This window comes from Rhea americana, unplaced genomic scaffold (assembly GCF_003343005.1).
Source record: "Rhea americana isolate MKP2758 unplaced genomic scaffold, rheAme1 scaffold_29, whole genome shotgun sequence".
Lineage (NCBI taxonomy): Eukaryota > Metazoa > Chordata > Aves > Rheiformes > Rheidae > Rhea > Rhea americana.
In genome coordinates, this window is record NW_028186412.1 from 5,563,884 (window position 1) to 5,587,283 (window position 23,400).

The following is a 23,400-nucleotide window of genomic DNA, read 5'->3' on the forward strand; positions in this document are numbered from 1 at the left end:
ATGCTCAGGACCTACCACAGAGGTCTGATAATGCTGTGAGGCCTCCAAATGCTATTGCATTAAATTAGGTATTGTGATACCTGTTGCATCTTTATAATGTAAAGCTGAGACATCTTTGCGCTTAAGAGCAGCAGGGGATACTGTTCTCMAAACTGTACTTATTCTGAGTACGGAATAACAGATTTAATTAGAGTTCCATATATGACTTAATCCAGAGGAAGATGGGCTAGAGAACACGGCATGCTGCTCAGCCTTTCTTGTCTAAAGAGGTTTTAGTGGCAAAAGAGTGCACTTGTCAGATTTCCAAGTAATTAGGCTGTATTATTTGCTATATTCAAGGAAGTGAATTGTGTCAAATTTAATATTAGTGGCCAAGAAAATGATTTGTTTAAACAATGTGTTGTGACAGAAGTGTGGTGGTAATTTAACCAATAGTCTTTCTGCCACAGAACTCCCAACCAACTATTTTAATTACAGATTTTTATTTTTAAATTTGGAGCTGTAGGCAAATAGGATTACTGCATATGCAGTAAAACTCTGTATTTCTCTCTTTAAAGTTGCTTTTTTTTTTCTTTTATAATGGAAGTCAGTCTGGATACTATGGATATCAGAGCATTTGATTCCATTAGCTTTCCTCACAGTTTGTGTAGTGAATTTGAATAAAAGGATGCTGTGCTGAAAGATCTAGTCCACAGAGAAAATGTTTTGGGCATCGTGCAGCCAATGGCCAGTTAACCCGCGGGAAGGGAGTCTGTTATATAACAGCCCCTCCGTTACTCTGATTCCTTCCTGCCTCTTTGCTGCTGAGGTCGGAGGCACAGTGGAGAGAAAAAAGGCATGTGGCAGCGTCTGCAGGTATTATTCCTGATTCTTGTCTACCCTTTTGCTCGTGGTAATGTATTTGAGAGAATTTTGCAGCCCTGCCTCTTGGCTTGTGTTGTGCATCTGCTGGTTGGGGCAGTGGAGCTCTCTCGGTAGCCTTCGTGATGTCCGTGTAACCCCAAAACGATGCTGGTCATTAGCAGATGAAGAGCATTTGCCAGAATTCGTTATGTTGTAAATAGCACAGTAAATTAGGGAAGAAATTGGCAATCTACTTCTGTAAGAAACAAGTACTGATTCTGGCACTTTTAAAAATTATACTTACTGTGGAAAGTGTTGTTCAGCTTTGTGTTGTAGATAGAGTTCAATTGTCAGGTTATACAAGATACTCCTGCAAAGAAGATACTTTTCTTATCCGTGGAAACTGTAATCTTTAAAGATAATTTCAGTAAACTATTTTATTAATAATACATTCCATATTAAGTTTCATACTGTATGTATAAATTAGTTTGTCAACCATCTTAAGTAAAGAAATCCATTAGTTTAGAAAACTTTTTCAGCTACCTAGTGCATTAGAGCCACTCGAATCTTAAAATGAACTTAAAAAGAGGGAAGTTTACAAATTGTATTGATGTATTCTATGTCTTTTTGCCACTTAACCATTTTTTTTTATCTTGAATCAAAAGCAATTTTAGAAACAAAGTACTTAAAACAAATTAATTGATGTAAAGGTTAAATTTTGCTTGACTGATGTAATTTTTTTCATTTTAGAATAAAGGCTCTCTTCAGTTTGAAGATAAATGGGATTTCATGCGCCCTATTGTCCTGAAACTGCTACGTCAGGAGTCTGTCACAAAACAGCAGTGGTTTGATCTGTTTTCGTAAGTAATTTTTTAGCATTTTGCACCCTTCTGCATAATGGGATTACAGTTATGGTACTGCGTCTGTTGCAGAAGTCAGATGACACAGGCTGTGCAGGAATACATAAAAAAGTATTATTTTGTTCGGTTTTATTAAGTAGTAATAGTGCATATGTCTGTAAATGTGCAAAAGTAGTATTTTAAAATAGTATTTTACTGAGATTCAGATCTTTGCAAATAGGATGGAGATAGAATAGCAGAGCTTAGTAAGCAAGTTTTGTACTTGCTCACAAAGTTTTTTTTAAGAGTTGAAGAAAAAATGTTGTTTACCGCTTTGGCAGTAAGTTTGTGTAAAGGCAGTCTGCCAAATGTTATATTATTGTGGTTTAAATGGGTTTTATCTAAAATAACTAAAAATACCACCAAAATAAAATAGTAATGCAATTTCACTGACCTAACATGACTGAAGAGTAACCTATGTAATACTTTTCAGACGTTATTTTCATTATTACACTTTCAAAAGACCAACGCCATTTCCTGTTAAATGATGACTTTTTTTTCTTAGCACATATCTATGTGATCCTCTGTGAACAGAATATGGACGTGAATTACAACATATATTAAAACTATATCTAAAATTCTGTGTCTCACCATAAAATTATGTTTCCTCTAAATACAATTTCAGCTTAAATCTGCAGTTTCTCCCTCTGCTTTTTAAAATCTGTCATAAAAGTTGATTTCTTTTTTTTATTATTATTTGAAATGCAGTCTTATTGAAGGCTACATCTTTATTGCTCCTTTGAGAACAGTGCAGTGATTCTCATAACAGCCACCTTACTGCACCTGTCAGACATTCTGCCAGTCAAACCAAAAGACTCCCTACTGTCATGTAGGGAGTTTAAATATCATATGATATTATCACTGTAGTAGTTACCGGAAACAAGGCGTAGCTAAGGCACAAATTCAATGCTGAATCATTGCTTTCATTTTCTAGTAACCAGGTAAATAATTCTGCTTTTGAGTTGGAATTTTCTGTTTATTATTTTGCTAGCAGACAAGTTGTTGAATAGAACTTCGGTAACTTAATGATGTGAGGAGAGAGAGTCCCATTCTGTTAGGTTCCTATTTTTTGAACTGTGCACTTTGCTGAACTTGGAAAATGCCTTTTTAAAATAAAAGATCTAAAACTGTAGGTGTCTTGTACTTCTCTTTGACTAGAATAGAATCTACTGTCAGAAAACAGTGTCATCCTGAACGTACTAACAGATTTTCTGCATGTGAAAATTGCTTAAGTCTCCCAAGTGAGCTAGACCTCTCTGTCTTTGTGTAAAAGGAACTACCTTTTTTTATTAACTCTGTAAGTTTTTCTCTCTTGAGTTAAACGATAAAGTTGCTTTTATATTGAAATAACTATAGTGATTTAATAGGAACAAAGCCATTCCTTTAGATCATATAGTAGCTTTCCCACAAAGGCATTGCCTTATTGCTGAGAGAAGGAGGAGGAAAAAAGCAGCAGAAAGTAATGATTCAAAATAAGGCTTGGCAGGACACATTATRTATGAAGATATAATTAAAAGTGTAACTTGCTTTATATATTCTTTATTAAGGAGGTAATATAGAGTTAGACTTGCTGGGCTACCAGCTAGGAAAARCAGGAATGTATTTGCATATTGATTAAAACTCATATATAGAATTATTCTTTGTGATGCCATTTAGTAGCTCTTCTGCAGTGGAGCTGCACTTCAAAAAGCTACCAATGTCATGAAATGTTAAAGTGATCTTATTAAACTAATTAAAGCTCCTTTAAATTACCTGATACCCCTGAGCTCAAATTTCTTACAAAGGAGGTTGATTTTCTTTGTAGCACAAGGAATTTGTGCTTTGAGTAAAGGAAACTCTGAGCGAAGGCTGCATCATAAAGAGTATTTTCAGAATAATATGRGCTGAGCAGCAACAGTTTTGCCGGCTAGTGATTTCTGTCTTAGCCAAAGAAAAGTTTTAAGAACTGTACTGAATGCAATAATGTTAATCATGGGTAATTTTGTTTTCATATCTATTTAATCTATTCCTAGATAGGTTGCCATTACTTGCTTCCCAAATTTTCTTATAGCTTCAGTATCTTCTCCAAATAGTTTGCTTACATGTGTTATTGAGGTCTAACGATGTATTGTTTGACAGTGATAAATAAATTGTGTGGTGTTCTATGTTGTTCTCTTAGACTTACTTAAATTATGGCTTTTCAAACTTCATACATAATTGCATTAAACTTCGCATAGTTCTTACTAACAGGTGGATAAATTGTTTTCTAGAGATGTACATGCAGTTTGCTTGTGGGATGATAAAGGTCCAGCAAAGATCCATCAGGCTCTGAAAGAAGACATCCTTGATTTTATTAAGCAAGCACAAGCAGTAAGTCCCTAACCATTCATAACTCCTGTTCGTGTCATTGAGGGGGGAGGAACAAAATTCTGATTTTCTTTGCATCCAAATGCCTTGCTTTTTTTGTTTAACATTTTATGATGTTCTAGAGATGATGATTAGCCTGCAAACGTRTATCGGCAAAAAGGAGACTTAGCTTTAAGCATTTGCCTTGGCTCACTGTTTTTTTCACACAGCTTTTGAAACTAAGGTCAGCAGTGATTGCTGTATTATATGTATTTAAAAAATTACAGTATTATTTTTGTTTATCTGACATAACTTAAGGAATAGTCTTTCAACTGAAAACTCCTTCTTGAGGAAAAGCTTTCTGTAAGAAATCACTGTCTGAAAAATATCCTTTTTAAGGAAGAAAATACTTCTATTATTTTGTATMGAGTCAGTGCTACACTGACATGTTCATAGATGGCTTTAGAATGTCACATGTACAGCACACTAGAAGTATTATCTGGGCTGTTGGCCTGGCAAGCTTAGCAGACCAGTTTTATGGGCTCCCAAATAACTGAATGCATCAGTAGGTTCAAAACTGAATTTCTCAGTTATTCAGTTACTCAGTTATTTCTCAATTATTTTTTAAAAAGTGTATCAGAAGGTGTTGTCTGGAATAAGGGGTTTAAAAGAGGGAACTGRTATGAGATAAGATACCTATGACAAAGGTTTGGAAAGGAGAAAATAAGACTTTGATTCTTTAGTGAAAAAAAATTATCTCATTGCAGATTTGTTCAAAGGAGTATTTTTTTTTTGTAGTCCTTGAAGTGTTGATTTGATGTTCCATCAGCTTGCTTCAATGCGTGCATTCATAAATACTTTGCTGAATCGGGGTCTCTGACACAGTCCATGTTGGCTGTTGTTCTAGTGACCTTTTTTTAGGCATTGTGATAGCCATTGTGCAATGTAGTAGCCTCCAGACTTTACTAAAATATAAATGTTAACTAGTTACGTATATGTTTAATAGAAGATTATTAGATGCCACTGAATTAAACTTTTCACTGTATATAATAGAATATAGTCCTTACAGGGTTTTTTGTAGATGCAGTTGTACCAGTACAGGCCTTTAAGAAGAAAAGTTGTAATTTCTTTTGATTTGCAGATGGCTTAAAAAAAATAAAATCAGTTGGAAAATTTCATCCTACTGATGATTGGTTTGCTATTACCTTTCACTACTCATTAGAAATAGTCAATATGCCACAGATTAATAACCACTGTTTTAAAATAAACTAAATGACTTTTAAATATGTAGACATTCTTATTCTGATAGATCTGTAACATCTTATATGAGAAAATACTTTCAGTAAGAGAAGTCAATCTGTATTTTGTGCTTTTTACAGAAAGTTGTTTGTAAATGACCTATTTTCTTCCTCCCCTTTCAGAGAGTGCTGAGTCATCAAGACGATACAGCTTTACTAAAAGCATATATAGTGGAGTGGCGCAAGTTCTTCACACAGTGTGATATTTTGCCTAAGCCATTTTGTCAATTAGAGATTACTTTAATGGGCAAGCAGGGCAGCAACAAGAAATCTAATGTAGAAGACAGTATTGTTCGAAAGGTAAGTGATAAGTATTGCGAACTATTCTGCTTACAGAAATAGTACAGAAGGTGATCTGTAGCTGAAGATGAAATGGCACCAGTTGCATGATACAATGTCTCTCTTTACTTCAGTGTGAGGTCAGAATAACAACCTTGCAACTTGATTATTCCTCTCCACARTAATTTCAGCCTGTTGCTTCTCCAGTTTTGCTTTGCCTATTGACAGTTTTGTTCAGGTAAAGCAGTTCTCTRTATGTATAAAAACGTTATTAAGATAGATGTGACAAATGCTGTTAAAAAYTCATTATAAATTTACCTACTGTCTCTGTACTTGTGACTAGCAGATGAGTATTTCTGCTCCTGATTTATTTCCTTAGGCCAAGATTGTAATTGGGGCATGTTTCTGAATTACACTTACAAACAACTCAATACTGTTATCTCAAGTTAAATGTGGCTATTGATCTCCAAATTTCCCTTTTTCCTCCAAACTCCATCCTTTAGTTTAACATCTTTCATTATTCATTTTCATTGCGGAAGTTATCTGTAGGTCAATAAAAGTTCTTTAGCGATCTTTCATTTGGTATCAAAGATCGTATTAATTATCTTCAGGACAGCCAGGAAGAGCAAGATAGCTGAAATGTCAGACTTCTGGTGATTCTTTTTTTTTTTCCTTCTTCCTTTCATTTTGGCATCTTATCCTCCATAGTGTCTGAAGAAAAGGAAGAACGAACAGCTGCAATAAGAGGAGTCACCACCTCAAGTTACCTTTAGTTTTTTAATGTGTTTTCATTTTTTTCTTGGAGAGAGCGTATGCTTTTATTAGGCTCTCTCTGAGTCAAGGTAAACTTGAACTCTATTRTATACATTACATAGGAGAGTGAAAAATTACTTTTTCAGCCTCACTTTATTTTTTTTATTTAATGAGGAGGAAGTAGGAGAAACAACTGGCATTTAGCAATTCAGATACTGAAGTGTCCATCTTTCATGTCTAGCCTGATTAGGACATCTCACAGTTAGGGCATCACTGAAACTCCACCCTATTTTATAATTTTGTATTCACTGCTGAAGGTCATTTATTATTTCTGGCATCATTCTTAGTAGTTTTTTAAAAAGCACCTTGTGAAAACTTTTCTCATGCTTGAGAAGTTCTTCATATAAGCACCCAAAATCATATCTCTATTTTCCTTCAAATGTCTTCATAAAGTTTTTATTTTCCCATGATGTCTAAAAACAGTTTGATTCTGACAAAGCTGCTGATATACCTGTTGGATTGGTTGATATTTTCACTGTCTTCTTCTCCATTTGTTACACATTTCAGCCCTTGTAAACTCATTCTGTAATAATACAGCAAACTGTAATGTGCATATTAATATTGTTAAATTAGAGGAAAATATTGAGGATAAACAATTAAATAAAACTGTATTTTATGACTGTTCTAGTGTTTTAAACAATATTTTCCTTCCACAAGTGGAAGGGATTTATTATATGACTCCAATGTCAAAAATGGAGCTTACCTGAAATTAAGATACAGTTGTAGTAGAATTCAGAATAAAGGATGGTAAACTTTTTAACTCTCCCAATCTGACTTCTAGCAGGTGCTTGTTATGTTAAAATCTATAATGTTCAAAGCAAAAATGAAACAAAAACTTGCAATGTTTTCTGTTGTTTGTCAAGTCTTTCTGAACTTGTTTTTAGTAAGCTTATTCACAATAGTGAAATAAAGTTTGAATTTGTAAATTTTACACTGGCAGTGGAAAGCAGGCCTGGAATCCTAGACTGAAAATTGGCATGTTTAACTTGAATTCATAGCAGTTACTATCAAGCTTGAAGYGATTGTAAAATTGAGCTCTCTTAAAACACTGAAATGGGATGAGGTTGATGGAAAATTTTAAAACAAATCTTCTAAATTTTGTTGTAATTTCCTTAGGTATACGGTGGCATATAGAAAGAAGGAGCTTCAGGATTTAAGATGGGGGAAAAGGTTGATCGTAACCGGAATTCAAAAGAGAATTAAGACTTTAATTAACATGTAGTGTATTTAGAGTATTTATTACCAAACAGCTGGTGGAGTTTAGGTGGGCAAAAGTTTGACTTGCCAGTGAGCTTTTAGTGTTGCTCAGCTGCAGCACATTACATCTGATGATCAAGTGTAACACTTTTTGCAGAAATATTAGTAGCAATCATTCAAAATTCACACAATGGAATATGAAATGGTCCCTTTAAAGTGATTATTCTGTTAGAGGCCTCTGTAAGTGACTTAAAACTTTGCACTACTTAGGTCTAGAGTTCCTTACCAATTATATTTGCATTACTTTTGTATTAAACTTCCATATTGCATTAATGCAGTCCRAAAACATATGTTTATTTCTTTACACAACTGCTTTGTGTTAATTGAGTTTTCATTTTATTTAAGACAGACTRCTAAATGATGAGCTGTATCTGGATGTTTGGTTCCAAAGTACTCCCTGGTATTGCAGCTCCCAACAAACTCTGTTGCTGAAAGTGTTATTTGACTCATTGTCATGAACTGTAGAAATAATACAGATACAATGTCTGTATCAAATAGTGTCTGCTTTCTCTAGCTGACCAGTTACATAAAGTAAGCTTAGAATATAAGCTAAATATTACCTCTGTTACAGGTCAGTTAGAACAAGATCAAATTCTAAAATAATTAAGCTGTTGTATTTAACTTGAAAATTATGTTCTAAATTGCTTGGTTTATATTTCTGATCTCTTATATTTCATTTGCACAGACTTAGATCTGCATGTCCCTTTCTCACAGGATTTTTTTTTCTTCCTGTTATATAGCTCATGCTAGATACATGGAATGAATCCATATTTTCAAATATAAAAAATAGACTTCAGGACAGTGCAATGAAGTTGGTTCATGCCGAAAGACTAGGAGAAGCTTTCGACTCTCAACTTGTCATTGGAGTTCGAGAATCGTATGGTATGTTTTGCACAGACAGATCTCAGTTGTCTCCTCACTTGAGTAAATGAACTTTCATCATACAAGTTAAGAGTTGGGGTGGTAGGGTTGGAATGATTATCTCATCATTTTGTATTGATTTTGTTGATATGTGATACTAATCCTGTTGTAAAATATCTTTAACTGGGGAATGATTTTGCTACATGTCCATTTTTGCAAAATCARTGTTTTCAAAGATCAAATATCTTTTTGACCTTTTATGGTTGCAGAACTAATCTTCTGGCTGTACTCCTTACGATACTGTCTGTGGTTCTTCAGACAGTTTGAAGAGGGAATACTAAACAGCCTACATCTACGACTTCAAGACTTTCCAAGAGATAGATCCATATATGTGGAACTTCTGTGACACTTCACTGTTTTTTGTTTGTTTKGGGGTTTTTGGTTTTGTTTTTTAAACTCTGCAGCCTGTTAAATTAAATTTGTGGCTAATACTCTTTTAATTGATTTTACAGCTGACTAATTCTAATTGTTTTAAAACATACTCTATTCTAGATCTTATTTTATTGATTTTGGGGGGAGAGGGGTTTGTAACAATTGAGAGCAAAGTGGAGATTTTCTTTTTCCTACAGGTGCAAAGCATTGCTGAGTGGCAACAACAAACTTACTGTCTCCATTTGTAATATTTAAAATGAAAAGTAAAAATCCCAGGTATAGAAAAATGTCCAAAATGAAGATATTAGGATTTCTAGAACATGTTTATGAAAGTTGGATTGCTCAATGACATGGAGAAGTTTTTGCTTTCTTAGGCATTGTTCTGAACCTTTTTTAACTTTTCGCTTTTGCAACTTTATTTCATTGTGTATTTTTGGTTACCATGTTTGAACTTCTAAAACTCTGGAGATATCTATGCAGTTCTTTCTGTGTCTCTRTAGTTAATCTAACATCTTTTTGGAGCAAAGTTTGGCCAATATTGGATAGTTTTCTAGTTCTGAGTACATTTGTAGGATACTTCAAATTGATCAATGCAGTCTTTAAATACAAAACACCCTTAATCAAAGAGATTTACTTATTATTAGCCACATAAGTTTCCAAGACTTGAGAGTAAGTTTGGACTTTCTTTTTGCAGTTAACCTTTGTTCTAATCCTGAAGATAAACTTCAGATTTATCGGGATAACTTTGAAAAAGCATATTTGGATTCAACAGAGAGATTTTATAGAACACAAGCACCCTCTTATTTACAACAAAATGGTGTACAGAATTATATGAAATATGTAAGTAAAAATATTGTCAGAATTTTATTCTGCAAGTGTTAGTACTTAAAGTGATTGCTGTTCTACTTTTGCACAGGCAGATGCTAAACTAAAAGAAGAGGAGAAAAGAGCACTACGATATTTAGAAACAAGGCGTGAATGTAACTCTGTAGAAGCAGTAAGTATGATAGTGTAGGAAAATGCTATGTATTTACATAGCTTCCTTGAATTGCAGTTTTGATCATTTTCTGTGTTACAGTATTATTTAATTGCTGTAAAATGATGTGAGACTGCATTTATTTTATGTTTTTAAACCATCTGCTATATTTTTTCCACAAAAATTTGTATTACTTTCCCATCTGGCTACTTAAAATTTCTACAAATGTTTTAACTTTGAAAGCAGATTAAAAGTTTGGCTTTAGGGGAAGGTTTTGTTCAAGTTGATTTTTATTCTTTCATTCTGAGTCAGGTAAGATTTACAGACCAACCTAGTAGGTAAAGAGTTTCTTGGTGCTAATTTAGAACATCTGAAAAAGTTACTGGTTATTGCAATCAGAAGGAGAAATGGAAGTTTCGTTAGAACTGTTCTAGATTCCCTTCTTTCTTAGACAGAAACATGGCCATTTAGTAAAAAAAGATTCCCCCCCTCCTTCCTTTGAGCAATATTTTATACAGTTCAGGCTGGAGGAAGATTTAACTTCAATGAGTAGTTCACAATTGTCAGTGTTGGAATTAGTCCAAGATACAGGTTACTTTAAATAAATACCTTTAAATCTGAACTGACTGTAGTTGATTAGAATTTATGTCTTTGTTAAGTTGTAAATTATTCACTCTGCACAATTATAAATTGTAACCTGTGTAAAAAGGGCTGACAAAACAGAGATGGTTCTGATCTGCACAAGCAGCTTCTGTGCTAGATCTAGCCTTAGTGTCCTGTTGRAGCCAACCAGCCTGGTTCAAATAGGGTATGCTGGAATGAGAACTATTCTTAGCTCTTGAATATACGCTTGGAAACTAAGTAGGGTAGTTAATGTTCCAAAAGTGATAGCTCCCTTGACAAAAAGAAGCTACAGAAATAGTAAGCTGATTACTGGTTTGGAAGAGTTTACCACATTTACTAACCTATGTATTTTAAGGAACTATGACAAGCTGTATAGACTCTTTTCAAACTACAATTTTATGAATCAAGTATTGCCTTATCAGGTTTAATTATTTTATACAGCATAGTTGATGAGAACAGGCTTGATCTTGTGTCACAGCAAAATTGAGACAGAACAAACTTTGGAATTCAGATGGCTAAATGAGCTAATTCTGTGTTTAATACATTTCAGCTAATGGAGTGCTGCGTCAATGCCCTGGTGACATCTTTTAAAGAGACTATTTTAGCTGAATGCCAAGGCATGATCAAACGAAATGAAACAGAAAGTAAGTGAAGCTTCAAGAACAGTGCAGGATGAACTCAGCATCAACAGCATAAAAATAGATTTGTTGGTAGTTATATCAAATTACTTTTCTTAATAGATGCTGTCCGTGTTTCGTAGATAAAATGTTACTGCATATGGGCCATTTTATCTCACAAAAATTACCATCTTTTTTTTTTCTTTTTTTAATATCGCTTCTGAAATCTGTGTCTACAGTACACCAGTTGGAATGATGGGATAGCTCTCATCTTTCTCAAAAGAAAATAATATTTTATGATGTTTTCTTTCTTTTTYCTACAATTTATTTTCCTAAAGTCAGTGGCTGATAAATGTTGCATATGTGTCACTTATTACTTGTGTTGTTCAAATACAAACACCTCCCCTTTTTTTTCTCTCCTCTTCCCCCCCTCCAAAAAAAAGTGAAGAGTCACTTTTCCAAGATATTTCCTGAAAAGCAGAGAGACTTTTTTGTTCTGATTACTGGTGCAGTACCAATAGGTCAATGAATAAAATATCTCTGCAAGTTTTTTCATCTGTTTTTTATAACCAGTATGTGACTGTGAGTATTGAAACTTAATATTGCATGCTTTTTTAAGGTTTTCAAAAGACTTTGTCACTTTGTTTCCAGAAGTGGAGAGGTTAGTGTGGTTCAGAAGTCTTGTTTTGCTTATCTACAAGACCAAAACTAATAAGTCATTAAAATGTCATAATTTAAATAGGGAAATGGAGGGGAGAAGGAAAGGGGAATAGTGTAATTATTTTTTTGAAGGCTCAGAATCCTGCAACCAATGATTATTTGTTAATATTGTGTATGTGAAGTTTTCATTTCTATAGAAATGTGAAACTTGGAATTTATGGCTTTCAAACACCTAGAGAAGGTACTCTTAAAGCTAGGATTTCAGAAAATATTTGACCTCAAAACTATGTCATACTCATCGTTTGTCTRGAAGCATGATTGCTGGCGGTAGTCCAGAGCTAAATCTAGAACACCACCAAACTTCATATGAGTATAGGTTTCAGCCTTCATAAGAGTACAAGAGCCTTACACAAATGCAGAACTTCAGAAGGATTCATCTATAGCATTCAAAGCATCCTTCTTCAGAAATTTATGAAGTCCTCTCTTTCCTTATGGTTGCCTCTGTCCCTATGCTGTTGCTCTATTGTGAAATACTTCTGTTTATATTAGATCTATAAGAATGCAAGCATCTCTTTCCAATCTTTTTTTCTGTGCCTATCTGTGCTGTTTAAAATCCTATAATTAAGCGTGCACTTGGGAAATGGTTAAAGATTAATTTAAAGACTGCAACTATACATAATAATGTAGTAATAATAATAATCTGATAGTATCCTCTGTAGTACTTCACTTGTGCATGAGTCTTCAACATTAATCGTCCCAAGGAATTTTACGKTTTTTTCTTTGTCATAAAGTAACTAACATAAGAGCTGTAGGTTTCTTTGTTTTTTTTTTTTTGACTCTGCTGGGTACTACTGTGAAATGTTCAGTTACAAAAAGTGTTTAATACTTACATGCCCTACAGACAAAGGAAAGTATAATGTTTTCTACTAAAAGCTATCAAAGGTGACATAACTTCCAGACACTCATCAAAATTGGCTTAGTACCTTTCTGTTTTCCTACAGTGCTGGTGATGAGAGGCCTAAATTTCATTCTTGAAATTTGTAACAATTAAAAAGTAAACTCACTTGTTAAGTTTCCCAACCATTTACAATATGGATTTCTTTACCTTTCAGTTTCATAACATTTTCTGARAGAAAGCCAGTGAAATGTTCTCTTTATGTTTTTAACCTGAAATCTGCCTTTGAAGAGTCTGTTTTTCCAGGTTCTTACAATCTGCCCCTGTTTATTAGGAGAGATCACTGGGTTTTTTTTCCCTTGTATTACTCACACCATCAGTACTTGCAGAAATAGATACAGTACCCTCTGTAATATCTTCTGTTCCTCTTTCCTCCCCYTTTTTTTCATGCATTTTCACCCCTCCACACATTTTTAAAAGTACAGATGAAAAGATACGTTAAAGTTAAGGGAGCTTTTTGGGCTTCTGTTGTGTAAAACAGTGCTGCATCACTTACAAGATACCTAAGGTGGGTGTGTCGAAGTTGCTGGCATTCTTTTGACCCAATTTTTTTTCTAGTTTCTGAAATCCTATTATTTACCCATTATGAGTTTTCTCTAGTTGCACTGAGTTTTCCTTGAAGGTTGTTGGTAATTTTCATTCTTTCATTTGCACTCTTATAGTGTAACAGGGTTTTGTCTTTCCTGTAGATTGTTTCTTTTTTTTTTTTTTTTTTTTTTTTTNATTTGGTCCTGCAGCAGTTCTTGCGATACTGAATTTGCTGTGTAAACTTCATCTTCTGTGGTGATAGAATGTGATAGATGTTACTGACAGAATTGCTGCAGAGGAGATAACTAGTTAAGACAGGACCTCTGGCTTTTGTCCCCTTTCACTGTAGGTGCAGCATTGAGAAACAAAGCAGATCTATCTTCTTTTTTTTTCCTGTCAGAAAAACAACTACAGTCCATGATCAGTTTGTTCTACTTCATTAAGAAAATTATTAGCTAAATTTAATCCAAATCTCTGTGGTCTTTGTAAAATAATGTGGTGGCCTTAATATCTATGTTCCTATGTAGACCAGCCTTCAGAGGTTAGTATTGGTATTTCAACACTTTTTTTTTCTTTTTCCTGGTGTTTAAATACTTTCCCAAAATGTAGACAAATAAACCCTATCRATCTTTGTTTGTTGAACTGGTAGCTTCAAGGAGAACTAGACTCTGCGAAAACGCAAAGAAAAAAATGCTCTTTACCTTAGTCAGTTATGACATCATTAGAACCTGGCRTGCTTTCAATTAAAACAAAATATTGTAGATGGTATTGTAAAATACACAGGGGGAAGTCTTTCAGTTTAAGTCTTAAAAGAAAAATCTTGAATACATACAATTCATACATAAACTYCCATAGGCTTCCAGCTGAAATATATCAATTTTTGTCAGGGTTGTTGAGGCAATTTTACTTGATCCAATTGCCATTGACTTGTGTTTTCAAGCTTGTAGTATTACATGCATGAACAAGTAATATTGTACAATAAGTATCTGTCTTCCTTTCAGAAGAATTTCCTTGCGTGACCACAGTTAAGTCTTCACAGCATTTTTTTTTAATAAAGGGATTCAGTCACATTCAATTATTTGTTCCTTACATATTCTGTATCCCACTTCAGATATCCTTAGTAGAAATGCAGTGGATTGTTGGTTCGTTTGTTTAGTTTTTGCTTTTATGCAGGTCTTTGACTGGTGGCTTTATCAGTGTTTGTATCTTTCAGAATTGCATTTAATGTTTTCGTTGATGGATAAAGTTCCGAATGGAATAGAGCCTATGTTAAAAGACTTGGAAGAACATATTGTTAGTGCTGGACTTGCAGATATGGTAGCAGCTGCTGAAACTATTACTACTGTAAGTGTACTGCTTTTTTTTTAAAAAAAAAAAAAAACTTTTCACAAATGTTAACCCTATTTAGGGAACATATCACATGCGAACAGAAATAATTTCTAAAAACATACACATAAAACTTTCCAGCTATCAAAATTTGAAAAGTCCAGAGATTTTTTACTTGTATTTTCAACTGTGTTGCTTCAAATAATGAATCCAGTTTGTAATAGGAAAAAACTTATAAATTAAATGCATGAGATTACAGGAGTATGATAGTACTGTATTAGTATCTTAGTTAAAAGTGCATAATTAGTTTACTCAGTTTTAACTTTTTGATAAAATTTTGATGAATTTTTCTTTCAATCTAAGAATGATTGTTCAGTGTGGAAATTTATGAAAGGGTTTTTTCCTACCATTGCTTTTCAGGTTTTTATCACCTTTCCCCCTGGTTCTAGGAGGACTGAGTATCTACACTAGTTGGGATGTACCTCTTACTGGTCCTTGAAAACTTTTTTTCATTTTGCAGTTGAACARTTTTGGAAAACTTGCGTATGTGCTATCTTTCTGATATAGAAAACTCTCCTGAAAGTCTGTGTTGAGACTTAAGCACTGTAAAGGTCTTCATTACAGAGAATAAAGTTAAAATGCTCATTAGTAGTTATAAAGATTTAGAACACTACCTTATTACAGGATTGAGATTGGTATGTAAGATTCCACTAACTGTTGTGAAGCTTGGTTTTTATTAATATTTTTTATTATTTTTTATTATTATTTTGATTTTTTGCCTCTAACTTTAGGATTCTGAGAAATACGTAGAGCAATTGCTTACGTTATTTAATCGATTTAGTAAGTTGGTTAAAGAAGCTTTCCAAGATGATCCAAGATTTCTTACTGCAAGAGATAAGGTATGTTTCTGCTGATCATTTGTTTTCAGCTTTTTAAGAATTGTGGAGATTCTTACTATGATGTTCCTGAAATCTTTGTGCAAATTAGTTTTTATATTTGGAAACTACTGAGTAACTAAACTGGACTAAAACATCAATAAAACTTACTACCAATTGATTACACTTTGCTTTGATTTATATTGTATTAGTTTATGAAACTGCATTTGTTTTTAAATTTCTAATGTTGTGCAGCACCTCATAAGACTATCTTTGTGTTGAGCAGCTTAAGTTTTATTGTCTGATTCAATATTAGATTTATGTTTAGGATTTACTATATATCTGGGTGTAATACCTTGACTTCACATATACGGTCTGTTCCATGCAGTCTCTTCTGAGGTTGTTGCTTAAAGGAAAGTAGATGTTTACGGAAAAGATAGAAATGTAAAGCATCAGTTAATGGAAAACTGAGTCATAGGATTTGAACTTTTATGCTGAAAATTAAATCTATAAACTTCAGGCTAATAAATGAATTAGGTGAAATTGTAATGCAGTATTATGTTACAGTCATCTGAAAAGGGGAAATGAAACCTCTAATTTCACACTTCGAAGAGAGAAGATGGATGAAGCACTAATAACTTGTAATTGTTTATCTTAGGCATACAAAGCAGTTGTGAATGATGCTACAATATTTAAACTTGAATTGCCATTGAAGCAAAAGGGGTAAGCCATATAAACTTAATGTGAATCAARTTTTTAAAATTGTTAAAGATCAAGCTTCTGTTTTTAAATGCCTCTTTTAAATACGCTCTGTTACTTTTTTTTAAAGTTCTTCAAATTCCTTGAATAATGCAATTTATCATTGCTTATGAAACTCTGTTAAAACATCTTTCACAGGGAGTCAAAAATGAAGCCTGTATAAACTCAAATTTATTTGTTGTAATTGAGATCTGTTACTTTTATAATGGAATCGTGACTCACTTTGTTAGCTGAACTAAATAATGCTTTCTAGAATTATTATTTCCAAATAACTGAGCAGTGTAACTTGCTGAAACTTCAGTAAAAGTCCTGGGGAGAATTGAGGCTGTGACCACTGTGAGCTATGAGAGTGACCTTTGTGGGCATAACAATTTTGTGGCCATGCAGGATCAACTGGGTTAGTTTAAACAGCTTTCAGTAGAAGATTAAGTTAACTGTGTGACTTTTCATTCAAAAAAAAAAAAAAAAAAGCAACACACTTAGAGTATCCACTTTGATAACTCAGCCAAAAGGAGGTAGCAGTCAGTTAATTAAAACTGTTAATTTTAACATGTGATGTGCCACTTGAGTAGGGATCTGTACATGTTTATGTAGTTGGGATTGCATATGTATAATTTGTGGTCTGACTTGCTACAGAAACAAAGCTTATGTAGTTGGGCTGTCAGCTTCCCCTTCCAAGTTATCCTTTTTATCAAATTACATTGCAGTTGACTGAAGGGTGCATCTCTCAAATTTCTACACCTTCCGTGAAAAATAAGAACACATCAGGTGAAAGAGACAGAAAAAAAGCAGTAGACTGAAAGGAACAGTGTCTGCTTGGGAGAAGTCAGTCAGGCTGTCCAGCTGCTGCACACTGGGCGCCTGACATGGATGCTTAGCTCTAGACAGGCCACAGCAYGTACAAGGTACCAGAGGCATAGTAGATGGCTGAGTTACTTCTGCATTTGTTCCCTGAACACTTTTCYACACACCGAGTGTGTACAAGTAGTGTGTTGGTAGATCTTCAGCTAGTGGAAATAGTTGTTTTCCTTTGCTGTCTTTAATGAAAATAACATTTAAATAATCATGTGGAGAATCTACTGTTGGAATTGCATTAACAGTGAAACTCTTGCACTCTGTATTATAGATACAATGTAGTTGCCAGYCTGTTATTTTGGGAAGTTTTACCCCTAACAGCAAACAAGTACAAAATATTTTTAGTCCCCCAAGACAGGAAAACAAATTCTACTTTTCGCAATAATTTTTATTATATGATGAGAGGAAGAAAGAGTTGCTGTATGACTAGATACTCTTTCATTTGCCTCATGTTTATTCTGTGACAGAYCCAGCAAATAAGGTGAAGACATAAGAATGGAATAGTTTGAGGTGCAATATCTGTTGGGAATTTACCGTAGATACAGTAATCTAATAATAGATGTGACTTATGATCAGAACAAATCTCAGTAACAGTACATTGGTTCCAAACTATGATTACTGGTCGAAGTTACAGCTGATAAGGCTGTTATTGTTAGGACTAAAATGATCTCRCGTTGGTTAGGGCATGAGTTATTATGTGATAGAGTTGCTATGGTTTTATCCTTGAGATTTCTAAGAAAACACCAAACTGAGTTTCAGAGATGCTATTAATTCATTTTCTAGGATTCTTATTTAGAAGATTAAATTTTGTAGGCAGTAGGCTGGGTTCAGAGTATGTACTTTATTTTATGGAACATCAACATAGCATGTATAACTCTTTGCAATCTGTGGTAAGCTAATCTAAGGTCTCCAAGAGCCTCAGATGAAATAGATACATTTTCTTTTAAGAGAACTGAACAAATTGAAATGATTCTCTACACCATTTTTTGGTATGGGTAAAGGCTATATTTTTCTTATTTCAARTTTATCACCTGGCTCTTTTTTCAGGATAAGTAATCGTCATTATCTGAAAGTTCCTTTTTATACTCTTTTCTCTGGGAAAAGACATGAAACTTTATCTGTGCGGTTTTATTATTTAGCATCCATGAGTCTGAGTGTGTGTGTTTGGGAAGGAGGGGGATATAAAAATCTATTTAGCAKTTTGGTTCTTATTCTGTGTTTGGTTTTGGAGTAACGGTAAGCCTTGCTGTCTTGATGTTATTGGACGAACACCTTCACAAAGGTCTGTCCATGAATTTTGCTCTTTGTACAGTGGTAGGCAATGTAGAGAAGGTTATTCTAGGTCTCAGGTTATGTTTTAATTTCCTGTGGGAACATCCAAACCAATACCTCAGTAAAACTGTGTTTCATTCCTTGGAAACGAAATGTGTCTAATGATGTATTTTAGGTTTGTGGATTTTGCTTCCCTTTCCTTCCCCCCACCCCCAGCCTCTCAAAGCAGAATTTTCTAGGTTTCTTTCTTAACACCACGAAGGTGGTAGTCTTCTGTTCATTCTCCTTCTCAAGCTTCTTTGAGTTATCTAGTTGTTCAGTCTGTTTTTAATTGAACTGAAACTTTATCTCAACTAATCTGTGCTATTAAGTTTAGCTTAAGAACATGGAACTTGGTAATTTGTGTGTGCTGTCAGGATCCTGAAGACACCTGTTCAGAAACACGAAGGAACACGTTGCTTAAGTGAGAATTCTGTCCTGTAATTGCCAAGGCTGTTGATCTGCTCTTGCTTCAAATGGCCTTAAGGAAGGCAGCAGACACCAGCCTATGAGCTACTTTATAAGCTAGAAAGGATGAGTTATCTGAAGAGTTTTAGCACCTTCTGTGCTTGCTGATGAGGTAGGGTGAGAGAATGAGCACGAACACTGGATCCCTGAGCGCCCCCATGGCTTTCCTGTTAGCTTGCATTCTGTCTCTGTTTTGGGCCCATTCAAGTATATCTGCCCAAGATAACCTGTTACAGAGAGAGCCGGCTCTAACAATTCAAGACAAGCAGTCAAGTCCTTTATGAGTAGGGGCTRATCCCTGGCACTTGTTTAGTCAGCAGCCTCTGCAGAGGTTTAGGAATGCCACCTTGTGTCCTTTGCACACATTTTGAAGGACTGCAGTTTAGCTGCTGTAGTATCTTCTTGTTCAATTTTAATCTTTTTAATCTCCAAACTGTCAGCCTCCTGTTTCCACCCACTGTAAAATAATTTGATCCCATTGCTGCCCGATACATTTGTCTGGCTTTGCCATCTGTAAAACGCAGTGCATGAGGCTACTTCTTGAGAGTTGTCAGTAGGGGATACTGCCCAGATGAGTGAAACAGATTTCACTGCGGTATTTGGTAACTTTTTACTGGAATACTTACTGCTAGTCAATACTTAGTTGGGGTATTTTGGTCTCATTTCAAACTACAGTTTGGAAGTAATCCTACATAGTTAAGGGTTCTAAAATTAAAAGCAGTTGAAATGATCAAGCTGTAGAAGCTGTCTGAAAATGGTTGGTAGTATTTRCTATTTGAAGAAGAAAAGGGAATTTTACCTAACTTTTCATTAGTTTAACAAAGGTATAAATTCATTGTAGGATTGTTGCAAAGTGGATGGGGAAGGGTGGTCTATCTTGTTAGCRGTTTGACAATTCCAGTATAGAAGGGTTCTCTTCAATTTGAAGATATGTTGTTGTTGTTTTATTTAGTGTTGGATTGAAAACACAGCCTGAATCCAAATGCCCTGAGCTTCTTGCTAATTACTGTGATATGTTGCTAAGAAAAACACCACTAAGCAAAAAACTAACCTCTGAAGAAATTGAAGCAAAGCTTAAAGAAGTGGTATGTTCTTTCTTTCTACTTCTTAATTGTTCTGACAAATAAATTTGGTTGTCATGTTTCTGGAAGCAGTTTAATGCCTTGATCTTGAAAACAAGTTGTGCAGGGTGTAATAATGGGGAAGACAGTTTGTTATATAATGAAGTGTGTACGTGTGTGTATGTATATAAGTTGTAAACTATGCAGTTTCATGCCTGTGTTGTCAGTTTATAAAATTAGTATGCTAATTTATTGCCAATATCAAACTGTGTAGTGTATTACAGTAAGTATCTATCATGCATTCCAGTCTAGAAAATGATATAGGAGGGTTTTTTTTTACATATCAGCGTTTAATGCCCTCCATTGACAAATGAAAAAATGGGAGATACAATGTTATAAAAGATTCATAGCTGTTACCTGCGATAGTATGACAGTTCCTTTTAAGGCAGTCTCAGATAGCTTTTTTTTTTTTTTTTTTTTTTTTTACTTCATAGTCCACAGTGTCATTAGATCATCATGGAAAGACTTGTCAGATAACAATTCAAACAAATATATTAAATTCTACTTCTTTTGACAGCTTTTGGTACTTAAATATGTACAGAATAAAGATGTTTTCATGCGGTATCACAAAGCCCACTTAACAAGACGCCTGATATTAGATATATCAGCTGATAGTGAAATTGAGGAGAACATGGTGGAATGGCTCAGAGTAAGTAGCCTAATGTTTTGCTTTATTTGCTCATTCCCTTTGCATGCAGCAAAGTTCGTTCCTGAACTTAGGTATCCTTCTTGCTTAGGTGAGTTTTATTTTAAATTAAAAGCCACTTAGGCCATCTTATGCTTCCTTATTATTGCAAAACTTTTTGAAAGTAAAACAGCTTAGCTCTTTTCTAAGAGAAATTTTGACCCTAATAGGTAGTTACGGATTTTAAGATATTTCATATGTGAAATATTTGAAGCCTAAGAGATATATGCAAATGACCATAATGCATTTGACTTGGTTTTAGGTATGTAAATACATTTGAGACTTGTGATCAAACTAATTGAAATTTTATATAAATTAGAATGTGATTTCCATGCCATAAATGTTTCCTCAAATCTCAGAATTTATTGGTTCAGTAATGCTTGCATATGTTCTTAAGCACCTGGATTTCTTTTAGAGAATCTCTGCCCTTAAGGGTAACTGCTTGTAATCTGTGGGAGGGAAAAAAAAMCAAAACTTTTTAACTCATTGCAGTTCATTATTATAACTGATGATAACTATGTACTTTGCTGTTAATTTTTTGAATTTATTATTTTAAAACTAAATGGTTTTGTTCTTAGAAATCTATGTTATAATTTGGTGTTCTGTTTATTTTTACAGGAAGTAGGTATGCCAGCAGACTATGTAAATAAGTTAGCTAGGATGTTCCAGGATATCAAAGTATCTGAAGACTTGAACCAGGCCTTCAAAGAAATGCACAAAAACAATAAACTTGCTCTACCAGGTATTGTTTTCAAATGAGTTGCTATTTTTCGTTTTACTTGATGAAAAATAATTTTGTTGAATCTTAAGTTAAAAATTGTACCAGGTTGAACATAGTCATCCGGGCTTTGKTGCCTTTAGGTTTGAAGCGTCTGTACGCTGGGTAGACTCTGCTTCCTCTTAGCACTGATACTAGAGCTGTATCACTTTAAGTTACTCATTTTCTTTTTCCTCATGAGAAATCTTGTAGATTTAACCTTCCTACTTTTGTAGTTAAATTACAAGCAGAGGCTTGATCCTCAACCAGATGAATGCCTTAACTACTACTTCTTTTTAATGCCCTCATTATTCTTCATCAGTGCTTCGTGCTGTGCTCCTCCTTTACCTACCAGCAGGAAAGCTGGGTGCACACTAATAGTGCACTAACAGAGCTCAAATCATGTATCTGAGATTAAATTTTGCTGATGAGAGAGGCTAAGAAACATCTAGATTTTTCCAGTGCTGGAAAACGCCTTGAACAGTACAGAAAAGCAACAGCCATAAAGTAGCAACAAGGCTTAGGGAGCTCTGCAGAAGCCCGCAAAAAACATGAGATTTCAGTCAATATTGCTGGCAGAAGGTCAGCAGCACATAAGTAGAGTAGGTTAATGTCTAAATAGGCAGACACCCAACTACTTTCTGAAGATTCAGTCCTCCTTAACTTTATTTAAAGTAGAAAAATACATTTGTTTATATGTTTTACCTGGAGAGTCATATGATTCATATTATCTTACAGCTGACTCTGTGAATATTAAAATTTTAAATGCTGGTGCCTGGTCTCGAAGTTCTGAAAAGGTATTTGTCTCGCTGCCCACGGAATTGGAAGATCTTATCCCAGAAGTTGAGGAGTTTTATAAAAAGAATCACAGTGGTAGAAAACTGCACTGGCATCACCTCATGTCCAACGGAATTGTAAGTTTTTAGTTTTCAGTATGACTGTTTTAATGTGTGTACTTTGAATGTCTTTATGATAGCAAGAAAGCTGGTGTTTCAGAAAGGCTTACAAGCAAAATTGCGTCTTTCTATTCACAGATAACTTTTAAGAATGAGGTTGGCCAGTATGACTTGGAGGTAACAACATTTCAGCTAGCTGTGCTGTTTGCGTGGAACCAAAGACCCAGAGAGAAGATCAGCTTTGAAAATCTTAAGCTGGCAACTGAACTCCCTGACGCAGAACTTAGGAGGACTTTATGGGTATTTCCCTTTCCCTTGAAACAGATTTCTTCTATTTTTTTTTTTTTTTTTAACTCTGAAGTACTGGATTCATATTTTTAAAGCACTATCAGATAATTTTTTGAAACTGAAGCATGAATACCTTTTCTACTAATTACTCAGTTACAATGCTGGCTCCCTGCACTACTGTTGAGCACATGCAGCCTTTACATTAACGTGTTCTGTCTTCCCAGAATTACCTAACTTAGCTTTTGGAAACAGCAAGACCTTTCTGACCATATACTGCCTAAAGCACACAGTTAAGACTGTGGTTTGTGAAGTGGGACTGGTCTGATTCTAGGAATTCAGTGGTACCTGCTAAATGTATGTTGCTTAAAAATAACTTATTTGCTCTATCTTTTAATTATTTGGTTTAAAAGTAATGAGACTGGTCAAGTAAAGCAGACTTAACACTAGAATTTACCTCCTTAGGTGCGAGTTCATGCATTTTACTTCTTCTGTATGTTCTTATTTACGCTAATTCATTTCAGAAAGTGACATGGTAAGCTGCATCCCCTCTGTGATTTTACTGATGTCTTCATGTTGCCCTCCAGCAGCTCCAAACAAGACTGTAGTTCCCCTGCTACAGTCCATGCAGCAGGGAGCTATGTTTTTAAATGATTGTTGTTTCCATTTAGAAATCTGGTGTTTTATTTTCATTC

The 23,400-nt window shown here is 34.5% G+C and overlaps 1 protein-coding gene across 1 annotated transcript in view; it reads left to right on the top strand.

Annotated features, from left to right (window-relative positions):
• Positions 1 to 1,597: 1,597 nt before the first annotated feature.
• CUL5 (cullin 5) overlaps positions 1,598 to 23,400 on the top strand; it is a 28,540-nt gene continuing 6,737 nt past the window's right edge. The window contains exons 1-15 of the mRNA XM_085309057.1: positions 1,598 to 1,703; positions 3,992 to 4,091; positions 5,489 to 5,665; positions 8,455 to 8,596; positions 9,702 to 9,847; positions 9,924 to 10,004; positions 11,158 to 11,251; positions 14,581 to 14,711; positions 15,485 to 15,592; positions 16,227 to 16,291; positions 19,914 to 20,046; positions 20,600 to 20,731; positions 21,386 to 21,509; positions 22,263 to 22,438; positions 22,559 to 22,720. Of these exons, the coding sequence (XP_085165183.1) occupies positions 1,633 to 1,703; positions 3,992 to 4,091; positions 5,489 to 5,665; positions 8,455 to 8,596; positions 9,702 to 9,847; positions 9,924 to 10,004; positions 11,158 to 11,251; positions 14,581 to 14,711; positions 15,485 to 15,592; positions 16,227 to 16,291; positions 19,914 to 20,046; positions 20,600 to 20,731; positions 21,386 to 21,509; positions 22,263 to 22,438; positions 22,559 to 22,720 (1,842 nt within the window). The 5' untranslated portion in view covers positions 1,598 to 1,632. The remainder of the gene's footprint in view (positions 1,704 to 3,991; positions 4,092 to 5,488; positions 5,666 to 8,454; positions 8,597 to 9,701; positions 9,848 to 9,923; positions 10,005 to 11,157; positions 11,252 to 14,580; positions 14,712 to 15,484; positions 15,593 to 16,226; positions 16,292 to 19,913; positions 20,047 to 20,599; positions 20,732 to 21,385; positions 21,510 to 22,262; positions 22,439 to 22,558; positions 22,721 to 23,400) is intronic.